This window comes from Portunus trituberculatus, chromosome 48 (genome assembly GCF_017591435.1).
Source record: "Portunus trituberculatus isolate SZX2019 chromosome 48, ASM1759143v1, whole genome shotgun sequence".
Lineage (NCBI taxonomy): Eukaryota > Metazoa > Arthropoda > Malacostraca > Decapoda > Portunidae > Portunus > Portunus trituberculatus.
The window spans coordinates 4206882-4225924 of record NC_059302.1 but is presented as its reverse complement, the minus strand read 5'-3'; the positions used below and the strand labels follow the sequence as shown (position 1 = coordinate 4225924).

General features: G+C 35.2%; 2 protein-coding genes across 14 annotated transcripts in view; one reads left to right on the top strand and one right to left on the bottom strand.

The window, feature by feature from the left end:
• Positions 1-13424, top strand: part of LOC123498486 (centrosomal protein of 19 kDa-like) — a 95435-nt gene extending 82011 nt beyond the window's left edge. For 4 of the 6 annotated variants that reach the window (XM_045245624.1, XM_045245620.1, XM_045245621.1 and 1 more), the window contains exon 5: positions 12408-13424. The gene's annotated coding sequence lies outside the window, so the exon portion shown is untranslated. Of the gene's footprint in view, positions 1-4916; positions 6927-12407 lie in introns of those variants that run through there. The other 2 variants (XM_045245623.1, XM_045245622.1) reach the window with 2 other exon arrangements.
• Positions 3354-19043, bottom strand: part of LOC123498485 (calcium uptake protein 3, mitochondrial-like) — a 29736-nt gene continuing 14046 nt past the window's right edge. For 4 of the 8 annotated variants that reach the window (XM_045245612.1, XM_045245615.1, XM_045245618.1 and 1 more), the window contains 4 exons: positions 18161-18289; positions 14026-14183; positions 12425-12582; positions 3354-5043 (listed from right to left, as the gene is read on the bottom strand). In XM_045245612.1, the coding sequence (XP_045101547.1) occupies positions 4945-5043; positions 12425-12582; positions 14026-14183; positions 18161-18289 (544 nt within the window). In that variant the 3' untranslated portion in view covers positions 3354-4944. Of the gene's footprint in view, positions 5044-7335; positions 7430-12424; positions 12583-14025; positions 14184-18160; positions 18290-19043 lie in introns of all 8 variants that reach the window. The other 4 variants (XM_045245613.1, XM_045245616.1, XM_045245619.1 and 1 more) reach the window with 2 other exon arrangements.

The following is a 19043-nucleotide window of genomic DNA, read 5'->3' as shown; positions in this document are numbered from 1 at the left end:
ACTCTGCTAAGTGGGAGGAACTAAGGCAGTACTATTCTGATTTCCTTGGGATGATTATTGTTTTCATGTCAGAGATCCTTCTCTTTGTGCCGAGCGCATAACAGAGGTGATTATCTCTGGCATGGAGCTATACATTCCTCATACTTTCTCTAACCCTAAAGCTAAAAAGCCTTGGTTTAACTCTGCTTGTTCTCGTGCTGTCAATGATAGAGGCGGCTCACAAACGGTTCCGTAGCCATCCAACTGCTGAAACTCATGCCCTATATATTTCTGCCCGTAATCATGCCAAATCTATTCTCCAACTTACTAAAACTCTTTCATCAATAGAAAATGTCAAAGTCTTTCCAATTCTAACTCCTCTCGAGATTTCTGGCATCTAGCCAATAATATCTCTAACAACTTTACTTCTTCGTCTTTCCCTCCTTTACTTCATCCAGATGGCTCTACAGCTGTCTCTTCTTTTCTAAAGCTGAACTCTTCGCTCAAACCTTTGCTACCAACTCAACTTTGGATGATTCTGGGCATATTCCTCCTACTCCTCCACCCTCTGACTACTTCATCCCTAAAATTAAAATTCTTTATAAAGACGTTTTCCTGGCCCTCTCTGGCCTTGATTCTCGGAAGGCTTACGGTCCGGATGGAGTCCCTCCTGTTGTTCTCAAAACTGTGCTTCCGAACTCGCTCACTGCCTGGTCAAACTCTTTCATCTGTGTCTCTCTACTTCTATTTATCCTTCTTGCTGGAAGTTTGCTCACATTCAACCTGTCCCTAAAAAGGTGACCACTCCAATCCTTCTAACTACCGCCCTATAGCTTTGATTTCCTGCCTTTCTAAAGCCTTTGAGTCTATCCTTAATAGGAAGATAATGAGGCATCTATCAGCTCACAACCTTCTCTCTGATTGCCAGTATGGTTTCCGTAAAGGCAGATCTACTGGTGATCTTCTTACTTTCCTAACTGAATCTTGGTCATCCTCTTTTAGGGACTTCGGTGAAACCTTTGCTGTCGGCCTTGACATATCGAAAGCCTTCGATAGAGTCTGGCACAAATCTTTAATTTCTAAACTACCCTCCTACGGATTCTATCCTTCTCTCTGTACCTTCATCTCCAGTTTCCTTTCCGATCGTTCTATTGCTGCTGTAGTAGACGGTCACTGTTCTTCCCTAAAACTATCAACAGTGGTGTTCCACAGGGTTCTGTCCTATCACCCACTCTCTTTCTATTATTCATCAATGATCTCCTAAATCTGACTCAATGCCCTATCCACTCCTATGCTGATGATACCACCTGCATTATTCAACAGCGTTCAACAGACGCCCAACCCAACAACAATTAAATGACTCAAGGCGAGATGCTATAGGACGCCTAACTTCTGATCTTTCACTTGTTTCTGATTGGGGCAGAGAAAACCTGGTTTTGTTCAATGCCTCAAAACTCAATTTCTACAACTATCTACTCGACATAACCTTCCAGACAACTATCCTCTCTTCTTCAATAACACTCAACTTCCCTCTCCTCTACATTAAACACACTCGGTCTATCCTTCACTAAAAATCTAAACTGGAAATTTCACATCTCTACTCTTGCTAAATCAGCTTCCAAGAAGTTAGGTGTCCTATGGCGTCTTCGTCCATTTTCTCTCCCTCCCAGCTGCTTGCTCTGTACAAGGGCCTTATCCGCCCGTGTATGGAGTATGGCTCTCATGTCTGGGGATCCACACACAGCTTTACTAAACAAGGTGGAATCTAAAGCTTTTCGTCTTATCAACTCTTCTCCTCTAACTGACTGTCTTGATTCTTTAAGTCACCGCCGCAATGTTGCATCTTTATCTGTCTTCTACCGCTGTTTTCATGCTGTCTGCTCTTCTGAACTTGCTAACTGCATGCCTTCCCCTCCTGCGGCCTCGCTGCACAAGACTCTCTACTTCTTCTCATCCCTATTCTGTCCATCTTCCTAATGCAAGAGTTAACCAGTATCTTCACTCCTTCATTCCCTACACTGGTAAACTCTGGAACTCTCTACCTGTGTCTGTATTTCCACCTGCCTATGACTTAAACTCTTTCAAAAGAGGAGTGTCAAGACACCTCTTACGTTAACTGGACCCTCCTTTTAGATTTTTTGTTTTTCTCTTTCTACTTTCCTCTTAACAGGGCCTGGCAACCAGCGGGATTTTTTTTTTCCAACACTTTGTTTGCCCTTGGCCAGTGCCCTTGTAATGTAAAAAAAAAAAAAAAAAAAAATATATATATATATATATATATATATATATATATATATATATATATATATATATATATATATATATATATATATATATATATATATATATATATATATATATATATATATATATATATATATATATATATATATATATATATATATATATATATATATATATATATATATATATATATATATATATATATATATATATATATATATATATATATATATATATATATATATATATATATATATATATATATATATATATATATATATATATATATATATATATATATATATATATATATATATATATATATATATATATATATATATATATATATATATATATATATATATATATATATATATATATATATATATATATATATATATATATATATATATATATATATATATATATATATATATATATATATATATATATATATATATATATATATATATATATATATATATATATATATATATATATATATATATATATATATATATATATATATATATATATATATATATATATATATATATATATATATATATATATATATATATATATATATATATATATATATATATATATATATATATATATATATATATATATATGCTCTCATCTCTGCTACACTTTTGTCTGCAAACATACTACGACAGCTTGGCCCACATTGTTCCTGTCCATGAATGCTTCATACATATATTTTTTCCTTGTTTCTCTATATTTTATCAATTGCAAGGATAAGTTCTTCATGATTCTTGCCTCATTCACTGTCAGTGTCTGTCAGATAGAACACTCTACCAATTGCAAGAACAAGTTCTTCATGATTCTCACCTCATTCACTGTCAGTGTCAGTCAGACACACTCATGTAAATTTCCAGGCTCCTCTGGTAAATCCTGTAACTTAATTCCCATACTCTGGTACTCCTTGTCTCCATACCAGTTCACATGTTTAAATTATCCAATCTACTACCACTTATCTCTCCATTTTAATATTTCCATAGTTATGCACCACCTATGTGTGCAGCTTTGCCTAGCTTTCTCTACCTTTTATTGTGTCCAAGGGATCAGTGGCTAAGTTAGGACAAGTAAGAAATACATTTTGAGACTTAGTTTCTAATCTGCTTTATTTCAGTTTGCATGAAATGTATCAGTATAAGAATTAAAAAAATTTTATCATGCAGAAAAACTTAATTGTGTTCTACAGTTAGATGAACTGTCTGCCAATATAATTCAACAATTTCACAATTCTTTGTTGGAATCACCCAAGATTTGAAAAACATTGTTTCTGTTGCCAATATAATAGTTATTATATATATATATATATATATATATATATATATATATATATATATATATATATATATATATATATATATATATATATATATATATTATAATTTATCTGACACTCAAAACCATTATTTGGATCAAGTACTAATAAGGTACTGGAAATGCATTTAGCTTTAAAATTTCTAGATCATTAAAAAAATTTTTTTTTTTACCAATATTATACAATGATTTTGGAATCTTTTTATAAAAACTGTTTCAGGGCTTAAAACCTTTTACTATATTAAGTATGCTTTAAGAAGGGACAGGGTATTGACTTTGTAGTAAAATTTTATAACAACTAACAATCTCTTCATCTCCCTTCCCAATTTTTGTTAGTATTTTCTGTATAAACTGGCCTTACCTTTCATATTTTATTCTGTACAAATTACTTATTTTAGCTACTTTAAATCTGAAGCAGTTAGAATTTATATGTATTCACTATAAAAAGTAACAACATAATATAAATAACAACAGTACAATATCTTTTCAACAAGCAATGTACATAAGACATCAGATCAGAGATTTAATACGGTGGATAAAGATTCTGTACATATAATTCTTTGACTAGATGAAAACAAACTTATATCTACACAGCATGAAGTCATTATTTTCTTTATAGTAATACAACTTTGTGCTTCACTCCTAAATAAGTCCACTGTAATCTTCAGAACTATCAGAGTTGAAGATTTCTTAGTGGAAAGAAAATATGACTTTCATTGCTAAAACATTTAGGGACAGTTTCCTCTTTACTCAGGTGACACAAAAGCATTGTATGCAGCATGAGCTTTAAGGTTTCCTAAAGCAGACCAGTCTGAGCTAAAGGAAATTTTCCTCCTAGAAAGTTCTGTCATTGGCATATTGAATGCACAACAAATCATTTTGTGAACAAATTCACATTTGTGCTTTTTTATCTCAAAGTTTCTTAAATATTTGTTTATCTATACATAACAATGAGTTATTTCATGCAATCAACAAGCTTAATACTCCTATATGTTTATAGCACTTTTGATGCACCAGAGAATAGTAAATCTACATTGTTTGTAAGATGTACTTGACAAGTTATTGTCTTGTGCAAAAACCATCAGATGGTGGACGGAGCTTGCATGATGCAGCTGATTTGTTGACCTTTTCATTTTTGTGTTGAACAGAGCTCAAGTAAAGTTTTCAATATTAATATCCAAAACCAAAAAGGTTTTGGTTGCTTTTCTCTTAATACATTTCAGCTTGACAATTCAATCATATAATTTTAAATACTTAAGTACATAGTTTTACAATACATTTGTGTATACACACTCAAGACCATGAAAACTGCATTTTGTGAATGATAACTGTCATTGCAGTGCTCTGTAACAAGTGTGTCTGGAGGGCCTAGGTGAGGGAGGGCTGCTGGTCCTGCTGCTGTTGGCTCCTCATTGCATTCTTGACACATGCTTTGAAACCTGCCCACCCCTCAGAGGGTTCTTGTTGCTGAAGGAAAAGAAATGTGTTAGCAAGTAGTTCAGAAGAATATGGCTCACAGGCAAAGCTGTTCTAATTTAAGGGATGCTGGATTAATTAATAGTGTACTGTCTCAAGGAGTGCTGATTGGTCCTGGGTTGTATTCTGTCATCTGATTAGTAACTGATTTGATTGTGCTATGTCATCTGATTAATAATTGATCTGATTGTGCAACTACTTCCTGGATCATGCATTCTTCTACATGATTGGTGTTTGCCACTCCCCACTATAGTGACCTGTGTTGCCACTTCAGCCAACACAATGTCAAGCACTCTTTTATTGATATTGTCTTTATTAGTTATGTATATGGATTAATGGTTTTCTGTGCTGATTGCTGCTGATACTGCTTTTTAGCATCTTTACTCACTTTGGTAAGCAGCCTTCTTCATCTATATTGTTCACTTATGCATTACATTCTTTGTGGTGCCACACATCTACTTTGTCCTCATGCTGCCAAACTTCAGCCTGACTCACCATAATGTTTTTGGTTGCACATACCAAATGGAATTTCATACACTACTACACTTTCCTTCTCCTTGACAGTGTGCACCATTTCCTTATTATGTCACATATCTTCTTTTTTGCAGCAGTCACTATATGCATATTTGTGTTACTTTTATGGTGAGTGTGCATGTTAGATGAGAGTGAGAAACAATTAAGTATTTCACTTGACAATATATAGCATGTAAAGTTCAAAATCCTCAAAGTTCAAACCATTGTTAATTGAGAGTTGACTGTATAGTGTATGAAATTCCGTGTGACGGGTGCAACTGAAAACATTATGACAAGTAAGGCACACACGCACAAATGCATAAAGAAATCAGGTGATGTAAAAAAATTTTATCTACTGCATAAAGACAGACCACTGGGAAGATATTCTCTCTCTCTCTCTCTTGAACATTAAGAACAAAAAGGGCATGTACTCCACACAAATTCATTTTTAAAAGCAATAAAACCAAGTTACAAGACCATGTATCCAAACCATGAATAATATGACATCAAACAAAATGTTAATTTAGTGACTGACACTAGCTCAATATGAAATGGTACAAGAAAGGATATTATTAAATCAGCCATCTGCCATCTAAGTACCCCTGGAATGTTACTTTAGTGACTGGCACTAACTCAATATGCAATAGTACCACAAAGGATATTACATCAGCCATTTAAGAACCTTTGGAAATCTTATAAATCCCTGGGGGTTCACAAATTCCAGGTTGAGAACCCCTGCTATAAATGAAAATATCTTTTACATCACATTTTTCATATGTTATGTGTGTATGTGTGTGGTATGCACACATGTGGGGACTTTCCAGTCATCCCACCAGCCTATCACAGTATACGAGTACAAAAGGTAAAGGCACCTTGAAATCAATTCCCAGATATGTGGCATTCTCCTCAGTTTAGCAGAGAAAGAAAATAGTGCATTAGTGAACCATATATATGAAGAATGCCACTTACCATAGTGGATAAAGTGAAAATGCTAAAAAGTGTTATCAGCAATCAGCACAGAAAAGCATTACTCTATATACATAACAACTAACAAAGACAATATCAATAAGAGTGGATGACATTGTGTTGGCTGAAGTAGCACAGGTCACTACAGTGGGGAGTGGCACACACCAATCAAGTAGCAGAATGCATGACCCAGGAAGGAGTTGCACAATCAGATCAGTTGCCAATCAGTCGCCAAACTGATGACCGAAGACACAATCTGGAACCAATCATCAATTCTCAGTACAGTACACTACTAATCCAGCATCCCTCTAATCAGAACAGCTTGGCCTTCAAGCCATATTCTTCTGAAGAGCCTCACGAGTTAGAGTAGTCACCATCAAAGTATTCAATTCCAAGCCTGTGTTTACTTCACAACCTTCTTAGTAACATATAGATATATGAATCTTTATACACTCTTGGGAGTTGCTTCCCTTTTATTTATTTTTTTCCCCCCTTTTCTGCTGAATCTATCTCTAATTAGGTGTCCAATGCCTCACTCAATTTTTCTAGTGGCCAAGCCATCTCAGCACATTTCTTTTCACCCATTCTGTCATTCCACAGTTCATACCACTTGAACATATTCCAAAACTAGCCATGCATACTTAGTATACTCTATCCTCCATCTTGTCACTTTGCATGCTTCTCTTATGCTTCCCTGAGATGACATTTTTATTTCATTCCCTGTGTATCCTTCCCTCTTCACATGTTAACACTATGAATAACACTATAAATATAGTTTAAAAGTAATATAATGGCAGACTGCACCTGGAATCATCACCTCAGGTCTTCACACCACGGCCTTCATCTCACTCTTGACGCACTGCTTGAAGGCATCCCACCCTTCACTCCTTGAGGTTTGCTGGGTAATGATACAAGCCATTGTGTTAAATGCAAAAAAAATATGAAAAGGAGCATCACTTAATAGCCGGGACTTGTGGCACAAACTCAATCAAGCTTTACCACTGAAATTAATAAAGTTAGTTGCAGGTATGAAAAAACTCATTCAAAATAATCAAATAGCAACATGGTGTCATTTCTACCAGTTATTAAAGAAACCCATTTAAAAATTATAGGAAATGGAGATGAGAAAATGCAAGATAAAGGCATTATGAGATAAGTTCACTTTTGATCATACTCTATTCACTCGGTGACATACAAATGAAACACAAGCTGTTTTTTTTTTTTTTTTTTTTTTTTTTTTTTTTTTTTTTGTCCAAGTTTGTTCCTGATGAGTCTTCACTTAGCATAGACACTGCCCTTTCAAGTTTCAACACAATGAAAATTACTTTGCTTCCCTGTATCATCCTCATTTTCTGCAATAGTTACTTGATCATTGTACAGAAGAATTATAAATTATGAATGTGTTTAATATATTGAAACGTTTCGTGAATTAAATAAGGAAAAATTATGCGAGTTGAAAGTGTTTATACCACATTCAATGCCGTTTATAACTGATTCATCATGATTCTGTAAATAATAATGAAAGTATGCAAGAACATCTTTAAAATAATGGTGTTGAATTTTAGATAAGCCAGAGAGAAATGATGTTAAGCAACTATTTATTCTACACTGTAGGTGCGATTCAGCAGTGGCTCAACATTGTGAGAACACATGCTAGCACTCTGCTGCTATTGTCTTGATCATACAGCTCTGGACAGAAAAGTGAACATGATACTAACCTCCCTCAACAACTTTGTGTTTTAACACCATCATGTTCAGGAGAGCTATCTATAATATACCATTATTTCATTTTCATTATCATAATAATTCTAAAAACGTAGAATTGAACTCAATTCCATCTAACTAAACTTGTATTGTCATTAATCTGTTAATTAACAACAAATTTCAACATTTACAACTGCTTTAAACAGATTCATAATCTATTTATCATTTTTCTATATACCTTTCAAGAAACCAAGTACTGCACAAAGTCTCTGTGTTACGGGGAAGGGTTACATAGTATAGACAAAATGGAAACACCAGCATCTACACTTAAGCAGAAAATGGGCTGACTAAGCCATGGAGCAATGAGTGATGAGATTACAGAAAGTAGCTAATGGAATTGAATGGACTATGCTATATCGTTACTTGTGACTTTTTCATAAAAACTGAGAAAGCTCTAGTGTTGTCTGATGTAATCTACCAAAAGCAGACCTACACATCATCTTGCTGGGTGATAAGCAAGAACACATCATGGATCACAGTCTAGTATGGATTCATTACACTGCTGCTGTTGACTGTCCCACACTGTTCCCTGTGTCATCTTTTAATATAAAGGATTTTTTATAAAAATGGTGTTCACAACGTTTTCTTTGTCGTGTTATGCCACTAGTCCGCATCCTTTTAGGGCAATGGAGACATGTGGTGGTGCATACATACAATACATAGTTTCTAGTTCACTCAGAACTAGGGATCCTCAGATCTCAGGTTTTCTAGACCACACTAACTTCCACAAAGTATGAAAGTGAACACACTCCTTGTCAGGTTTGCTATGAGGTGAATCATGCAGTATTGCTGAATATGATGCCAAACACATCATGTATTACTTATGAGGGTCACATCTGTCATGTTTACATTCTGGATATAGCATACAGTAAGCCCCCACACTTAGCGAAATTCACTTTTGGCAGTAAGGTGGCCACGGACCACTGAGTGCACGCTTGGCAATTTGAATTCAAACTTGGCAGCCGCATGGTGAACCACGCAGCTTTCCAGTGATGTCAGACCTCTCTAAAGTCTAAACCTATCAGAACACAGTGTGAGAGTCCCCTTCAGCCATTTTGTTTGTGCTAGCTACCCTCTGCTCTGCCAGAGTGAGAACAAATTCTGGCGATTTACCGCCAACATGGCCTCTACCACGGCAAGAGGTGGTACCGGTGGGGATAAGGACAATGGTGGTGGAGACGATGAAAGTGGGCGAAGGAAATGGGTGGAAAAATGGGAGTTACAGCCTCTATATTGTGTCTTATTAGTTTTATTTATTGTTTATTGGTCTATTTTGTACATGTGTTCTAATATGTGAAGGCAAAAAATTTTATTTCAACCCGAAAGATGGTATTTTAGGGGTCAAAAGAGGGACTTTGGCAATGACCAAAGACTGACTGACAGGCATTTTTTAGGCAATTTATATGGTATAAAGACCTCGTGTTTGGCGAAATTCGCATTTGGCGGTAGTTTCAACAAACTAATTAATTCACCAAGTGCGGGGCGTACTGTACCCAAAAAGTTAATTGCAATTATCACTGATTTTACTGCATCCTATGCAGTATCAAAGAACCACTAGGCATACTGGGAGATCTCATACACTGGTTATGAAACTGAAATTTTCATGTCATCATTTCACAAGTGAACTAGCTTATTTTCTTGACTTTCCATCATGTCCAATAGATCTTTATGATATACATATCATTCCTGATATACATTTAGGTTATGTTCCTGGAAATGTAATCAGAGCAAACTATCCTGTAGCAAACTCAATGAACAGGAAAAACTGGAATGCATCCTAAGACTTATATATATAGTTCCTAAAACTCATGAAATGTAATAAAGTTATTAGCTAAAGTAATAAAACACAAATTGCATAAATTAAATAAACACAAAAATAAAGCAATACAATAAAAATAAGCAAAACTAATTTTTGTAATTACTCTCACTACAGTGTTGAGTCCATACCCCCCCTCCCCCAAGGCTGGAAGACCCTTGGCATAATGTTCCCTACAAAGAAATTTTGTGACTAACTTAATTTTCTTCTTATTACAGTACTATTATTATTTATTTTTATTATTGTTATTATTATAATAAAAATCATCATTTACATATACGACACCGTGTCTTTCTAAGATCATATTTCTAAGATGATATTTCTCTCAGTGGCCAGTGCCAGCCAGCTTTGTTCAGTCAGTCACAGGCTGTCCACTTTGCTGGACAGTCACAGCTTTACTCTTGGGCATCTGTTGCAATGTTTAATTTGCAGTCTCTGGAATACTATACTAAAGCCATTCTACATACAGTGTTTGCTGTTATTCCAACCCCTGGACTTTCTGTAGAACTATATGCACCCAAACTAGCACAACATCCAGGGCTGTGCTCACTCATTATCCTCATCATCTGAGATGAAGAGTGACCTGACTATGATGCCAAAACTGATATCCCCCATAAAAAGGAATGAAGAGAAATGTAATAAAAAATAGAACATGATAAATTATTATAATAATAACAATAATAATAATAATGATGATAATAATAATAATAATAATAATAATAATAAATCAACTCACAACATACACACATACTGTACCAATATTCCCAAACAAATACCTTAATATTGTGTGCAAAGTGAGTGAGTGCACACTCTTGTGACAGTAAAAACAAATAATAACCAATAGTATATAGTAGGCAATGAATGGATTGGAAAGAAAGAAAGAATGTAAAAGTAAAATGTTATATACCAGTGAATCATATAGTGGGGATTACATGCATTGAAAATGTTCAGTAATATCATAATGCTTGCATTTTTATGACATTCTCAAAGAGTGTAAACATGACACAGATATGATATTCATAGGTAATATATGATGACTTACTGGTATTAAGACAAAGCAAAAATGACAAATGATATCACAAGGAATGTGTTTGAACACGAGTTGCACTGCAATAGCAGGTTTGGACCATCCACCTAGGGTCTCAATTTTGACCCTGCATCTTGTCCTGAATAGGCTAGAAACTGTGCACTACACATGTACTTTACCATATTTTGTTGCAGCCTACTTGTTGTGGCACAGCCAATTGTCTAATTTCCAATCTTCTCTACCTACTCAATCTAATTGTCTCTTGAGCTCACATTGTGACACCACAATAGTAATGTTAGGTCCACCAAGATATTGATCCCCATAGTGTTGAAAGTTGAGTGAAAAACTACAGAATAAATGTTTTGAAACTGTCTTATTGAAGGAGTTAAAGTCATAGGAAGGGAAATACGTAAACAGCAGGGAGTTCCAGATTTATCAGAGAAAGGAATAAATAACTAAGAATACTGGTTAATTTTTGTGTTATTCAGAGAGGTGGACAGAATAGGAATGAAAGAAAGAAGAAAGTCTTATGCAGTGAGGCCTAAGGAGGAGGAGAGGCATGCAGTTAGCAAGATCAGAAGAGCAGTAGAAGATTGCAAGAGATACAACACTGCAGTAATGAGAGAGACTGAAGACAGTCAGGCATTGCAAGACATACAACACTGCAGCAATGAGAAAGAGACTGAAGACAGTCAGGCAGCAGGGAGAAGTTATGACAAAAAAGCTATGAATTCCACCTGTCTAAAAAAAAAAAACAGTGAGAGTGGAACTGCCATATATGTGAAGCATACTCCATACATGGACAGATAAGGCTCCTGTACAAAGTTAGCAGCTGGGATGATGAGAAAAACTGGCAGACACAAATCAGAATGCCTGAATTCATAGCAATTGTTTCAGCTAAAGATGAGATGTGAAGTATCTCATTTAGATTATATAGAAACTGATGATGATTAGTAAAAAATAAGGAAACAGTTAGGTGTCACTGAAGTAAAGGGGATAACTGTATATATAAAAAGTGAAAATGTTCTTTACAAAATTCAAAAGTCAGCTAATATATGGATAGCAATGATAGATGAAGATCATATGATATCAGATTACAATCCCTGCCTAACGATCACATAGTAATGTTGACCATAAGTGTACATACATCATCCATCACATATGCAAGAGTTAATATGTAGTAAAGAGCAAGCAGATTTCTCAAGCCTAAAGTCAGTGAGATTTCATTACAGTGGGAACAATGCAAATTTTAGCAACAACACCAAACAGTTTGTTTCAGAACTGACCTTGAAGCCACGATGCAGCCGATCCCTCATGATGGCAATGAACTCCTTGTAGCTCAGTTGGCCGTCACCATCGTCATCAAAGATCTTGAACACAGTGTCCACAATGTGGGGACTCAGCTCAGCACCAGTGCAGATCTTGACTGCTCTATGGAACTCCTCTGAAAGGTCATGCATGAGCTAATATCACTATACCAAAAGCGTTTGTGAGGTGAGACAACACAGCTCTACAGAAAGGTTGAAATATTTAAAAACATCAAAAACTGAAAAATCCCAAGGGTGCACTGCTTCCATCACCATATACTTAAGCTCTGTCTTGCCATAGCCTGAACATGGTATGCCTTTTGAGTAAAAATAACTCGTCAGGATGGCCACTGTCCATTAACTAGGTCCCTGTTGGGCTTTTCTGACACCAAAAACTTTTATTAAGAGCGAATTGGTTAGCAATAGACAATCTCATATCAAACTTTAATTTTCAAGTTATGAAAATAAACTCATGATCATGATTTCTTGTACTACTCTACTTCCTGGCCTAAAAGGAAAGAAAATATCATACTAACTTTGAGTTATAAATTCAGTAACAAAATAATTTTTATTCCAGAGATAAAGATGGTATAAAAAACACAATGCATTTATGCCGTAGATATGTGTTTAAAAATATATTTAAGCTATTTTAATATATCATTATGTGACAGTTGAATATATCCAAAAATATACGATATCCAGTTGACCAACTTTCCTGTGAGATATTATATCTGGTGAATCTTGCAACTGCAGCAGGAGTTTGGGTCCTCTCCTATTACTTTAGGTAAACAAACCAATATGACTTAAAATAAAAGCACAGTTGATCACCTCTTCACAAAACCCTTAACTGCACAAAAATCTGTTTAATGTACCATTTTTTTTTATGTGCATCATAATCTCAATACTTCACCAATTAATTCTTAATATTTTTGTTTTTTTCTACATCAAGTATGCTTTCTGTAAATAAAATATACCCACATTATGTGTTATGTATCATGCATATCTCTCTCTCTCTCTCTCTCTCTCTCTCTCTCTCTCTCTCTCTCTCTCTCTCTCTCTCTCTCTCTCTCTCACGAGGGGAAACTGGCTAAGGGCAACAAACAATATATAAAAAAGGTGCACTGGATTACCAGTTCCCTAAAAGAGAATAAAAGTTATCCAAAAGACAGGGACAAATGTCTTGAAACCTCCCTCTTAAAAAAAAAGTCAAGTCATAGGAAGATGGAAATACAGAAGCAAGCAGGGAGTTCTAAAGTTTACCAGCGAAAGGTATGAAGGATTGAGAATACTGGTTAACTCTTGTATTAATGAGCTGGACAGAATAGTGGTGAGAGGAAAAGGAAAGCCTTAAGGATACCATCTATAAAATACCAGAAGGTGAAGAATAATCATTATCTAATTATTATTCTAGACCTATATTATTAGATGTTTCTATATCATATCTACTTTTAACAATATTGGGACATTAATGATTGGAGGTTTTTTAACAAGGGTTCCACATCTTTAATTTTCCATTAAAATAAGTAACTTATATCTGATCTTTGAAAGCAGTCTTGATGAGAGAACAATTTGTAATTTACCTTGGGAGATGGGCTGGTCAGCAAGGGTGTACATCTTCATGGCGATGGCAAAGTCATCCAAGGTATTGAGGAACTGACAGAATGACTTGAATTCTGAGAAGGTAATTCCTTTCCCTTCTGGGATGCGGTCCAGAAGTCTCTCTAAGTACATCTCATACCTAATAGTGCAATGTTTAATGAGAATATGCATTTTGAAAGATCAGGTAATGATATCTGCAGAAATTATCACTGGATCTAACTTCAGTGATTCAATCACAAATTTCTACAAGTTTATAAGTATAGGTTGTCCTTTTTCTTTAATCTGAGGTGTACCAGCAACACATCATGCAGGAAGAAAACCACTACTATTCCAAAGTCAAAAATATCTCCTACCACACAAAATACATGTGATATTTACGATTTCAGTGCAATCTATACAATATACAGCTGTTCTCACTGACTGATATAGTTATTATTTCTGATACATCCGTATGTTGCAGCAATGTTATCATTTACACAACTCAAAAGTTTCTCCCATATTCATTAAGGCTATCAACTGTGCTTCTAAGCTAAGTGCTGTACAGAATACGTATCTAATTATGTGGCACCAAGTTACACAAACCTACACCAATGTTCCAAGTTCAGAGTGAACCCTAGATAATAGATAAATGTGCCTAAAAGTTTACATACTGTCCTCTTCCATCTCATTCTTGGATAAAAATGTAACTAATAATGAGAAGTATTTCTTATTCCTTCTTGCTAGCATCATTTAGAATATCTGCAGACACTGTAAGATATGTGAAACAGTGGCAGAACTCAAGAAAAGTTAGAAACATGAAAAAATGACATGAGCAAATGAGATTTTTTTCATAAGATATATGAAGCATCCTGTATTAGAAGGGCCACTCATGCCACCCTAGTCAAAACAGAGATCTTACTGAGGTCTTAATTTTCACTTGGAAATGGATGAGTGTCCTATCAGTAAGTTTGAAAATCTATACAAGGAAAGAATAATGCAAGTGCAAAATGGCATCAAGAAATATTAAGTGTCAGGAGGATTACCCATCCAGGATGACTTATTATTACAATTCAGAATATTTGTAAATACGTAGTTTATTTGTTTTGGTGTCTTTGTTGAGATAGAAAGGATGCTCCCAGCTTTTCTGCTGCATTTTACTGACTGGATGAGTGGCAAGTGGCCATTGTCCAATTTCTTCACATTTTTCCACTTTTAATATTGTTATTTTGTGTTTCTTCATTCCAATATTCACAAGTTATCATTATGTGCAATATTCAGAGAAAAATGCACTCAAACTTCAATGAACTTCATAAAACATAACAATTGCCAAAAGATGTGTAAAAACTAGGCTGTGAATACCAAGAGCTCAACTATTTTTTGAAACCATCATGATTTTGATTGTCTACCAGTCATTTTGAGGCAAAACCAATCAACATAGCACATATAATAAGAATGTTATGGTTGTTGGAAGTTCACCAAACTTTGACCATATTTTTTTCAGATCCTTGATTTTGGTACAAGTGGTTCTTTTAATGCAGGATGCCTCATATGCCTTTTTGTGATCAATATTCAAGACTTCCATCAAATTACTAGCTTCCAGCAAGATGGTGGATGATTGTATTATCTTATATTTCACATGAATACAGTAAACTCTTTCTTGTAAGTCACAAACCTCATGAAAACTATTCTGTGGCAACTACCATATTTACAAGTATCTAAAAAAAAATATATCCCTCAGTGTACTGAAGATATATACTTGATAAAGTATTTTCATTTAACATTTTGTCCATTATTACTTTATACAATTAATTCTAATTACACCTACCAAAAGCAAGTGTAGTGTGTGAAGCTGTTTAATACACTAATGTTCACTTCAATCCCAATTCTTTGTGGCAAGTAAACAAGACTATGAAGCAACAGTGATCAAGTCAGGAGCCGGATGCTTTACCAGTCACAATGTGCAACAAAGCCATCCTCTAACACAAGCTAAAGGTGTGTGTGTGTGTGTGTGTGTGTGTGTGTGTGTGTGTGTGTGTGTGTGTGTGTGTGTGTGTGTGTGGCAAGGTGGAAGATTTCTAGCTGATTAATGTGTGCTGGCCACTTGCTAGGGAACACCATGAGGGACTGATGGGATGATCATGATAGTACATACAACAATGGTACAAAAGATAACATTCAAGAATTTTCTCGAAATCACTCACAACCACCGTCAGTTAACCACCTCTTACACCCATGATAACCTTGGTAAAGTCCATATTCTAGAGAAAAGCAATGGCTAAGCAAGCAGTCAATAAGGAAATGTGCAATCTCTCTCTCTCTCTCTCTCTCTCTCTCTCTCTCTCTCTCTCTCTCTCTCTCTCTCTCTCTCAACCATTCAAGCTCCCAGTTGATAACTTATAGATGATGATTCATTTTTTTTTTTTTCAAAGCCTTAGTGTTTCCAAGAAATTAAAGACTTGACACTAAAAAAAAGTTAGTGAGAGCCCCATTCTAGTTATTCTTTATAAATCTTGATTATCCTCCCTCACCAAGACCTTTGCTGCTGCATTTAACACATTAATAGCCAAGTATTGTACAAATCATTGATTTATAAACTTCTCTTAAATAATCGCCACCAATCTCTGTACTTTTCTCATTTCTTTTCTGACCATTCTATCATATTAAACCCCATTAACAGTGATGCTACACTTAGCTCTGTCTTATCACACTTTTCATTATTCATTAATTACTATCTCATTATCTAAATGTCTTGTCCTATCAGCTCTTATGCAGACAACTTTACCCTGCATCTCTGAACTCAGCAGCAAGTTAACAGCTTTCACAAACTCAATTCCTTCATCTATGGGACTCATTTCTTCCTCTCTTTGTAGTTACTATGGATCCAATGCAGCTTTACCCTCTGAGAAAGATACCAATTAGTTAAGCTAATAAGAAAAAATCAAAATTGACACCTGAGCTTTGTTGCATCCTCCTAATTACATCCACACCAGAAAATGAACTTGAGAGCAAATCATGAGAAGTTATGGACAGGCTAAAACACTCTGCATAAGTAACTCTTGTTCCTACCCTATCTTTTTAATAGCCATTGAATAACAATGCTTGTGCTGATCTCACAACCTCACATCTCAATTTTCCTTCACTAGTTTCAATACTGGTACTGCAAAAATAAAATAAATTTGGCATGAGCTTCATTTGTTTCCTTCAACAATGATTTCTCCAATAAGTTGTTCTCTTTGAAAGTAGTCCATATTAGCAGAACTGAGGATTTGACCAAGGAAACATTCCGTGTAATACTAGTTTTACAGATTTCAATGTATTATGCACCTAGGAAAAGGAAAGATACCAATAGGTGGTGCTTTAGAAGCTTCTGTCAGCTACATATACTACATGCATTTCCTAAGCTGGGAGGTAGCACAAACTGATAGTCAAAAATTATTATGATTTGATAAACAAGTTAACAATGAATGGCCACAATGTTATGCTACAAGTATACAGAATTTTTTGAGCTTTTGTAAATACACATAATAAAATTACTAACAAAATACTATAAGGCAATTAAGAGGATTCCAACTGGAAGAATTAGCCCATCAACATAGTTACATGAACTGTCAAAATGAGTTAAAAAGGTTTAGTGGTCATCAACTAGAGTGCATCAAGTGATAGTGTTGCACAGCAAGGTGGCAGGGGCTACAATCACCTGTGAATCCTTTTTGAAGGCCTGAATCACAATAAATATCATCTCAAAAGTCAGAAAGCTAGACAATAAAAATCAATAATGTTTCATCCTTATTCATGCATTCACACAAAACAGACATATGCACCAAAATTAAAGCAATAATAATAAGAGCAAACCATGGAAAAGACACGGAATGAGGAACAAAAATAAGAATAAAGATCTGCACAGAAATATTTGACAATATCATTGCTTTGCAAAAGAAATATCAGCAATCTGATGATATCACTTATTCACCAATAGAATAGCTAGCATATTTCTATCTGAAGAAATGCCAACACAATGCTTCCTGTTTTATTTTCACATCTTAGATATAGGAAATCACAACACTGAAAAGAAAAAAAATGCATAGTACACACTAGAGACAACAAACTCATCCACCAACATGAGGAAGGTTCACTTACTGGTCAGACTGAAGGTAGGTGTAGCGCAGCAGGATCTTAGCAAAATCTAGCTCAGTTATTGCAGGAAGACCTTTGGAAAACTCATTGAACTCAATCTCCAGAACCTCAGTCTGGAGGTTTTCCATAAACCTGAAGGAGCATCAAAACCAAATTATTATTCTCTGTCAGCTAACTTCAATGAAAATCTTCCTTAATGGTTTTTCTCAACAGCTGTCTATCAATGGCCTCATTCAAAAAGCCCAACTTCTATCATAACTCTTCCTCACATCTTCATTATTCATCTATTGTCTTTATTTATTTTTTTTTTTTTTTGGGGGTTGCTTATTGTTCCTGTATTCCTCCATACAAACAAACTACTTCAGTTTTATCATTTTGTTTTTTGTAAAGGTATTTCCATTGTATGTTCTAAGTGTCACTTTTCCATTGTATGTTCTAAGTGTCACTTTATCTTTAAGTAGAGTCCCAACAGAATAAACTACATACATACATCCTCATTTAATTTCTTTAACCCCTTCAATACGGTGACGCCTATGTAGGCGTCATGAAGCCCCAGTAGCATATACGGTGACGCCTACGTAGACGTCATATTTCTTTTCTGAGCTTTCTTCAGTTCAGTTGTCCCGTATAGTGTGTTAGATACCAACTACACACGCCGTATGCTGTCCTTGAAATCCTAGTGCTCCTCCCACCATCCTTGTCTCCACCAATCACTAAAGATAAGCTACATGCGTCTAAAATTACCCAATGGCATAGACTGTTCCCATCTCTCTCTCTCTCTCTCTCTCTCTCTCTCTCTCTCTCCATTCTCTCCCTCCTCATCTCCCTTTCCTGCCTCCCCATCTCCCTTTCCTGCCTCCCCCTCTCCCTCTCGAAGATAAGTTAC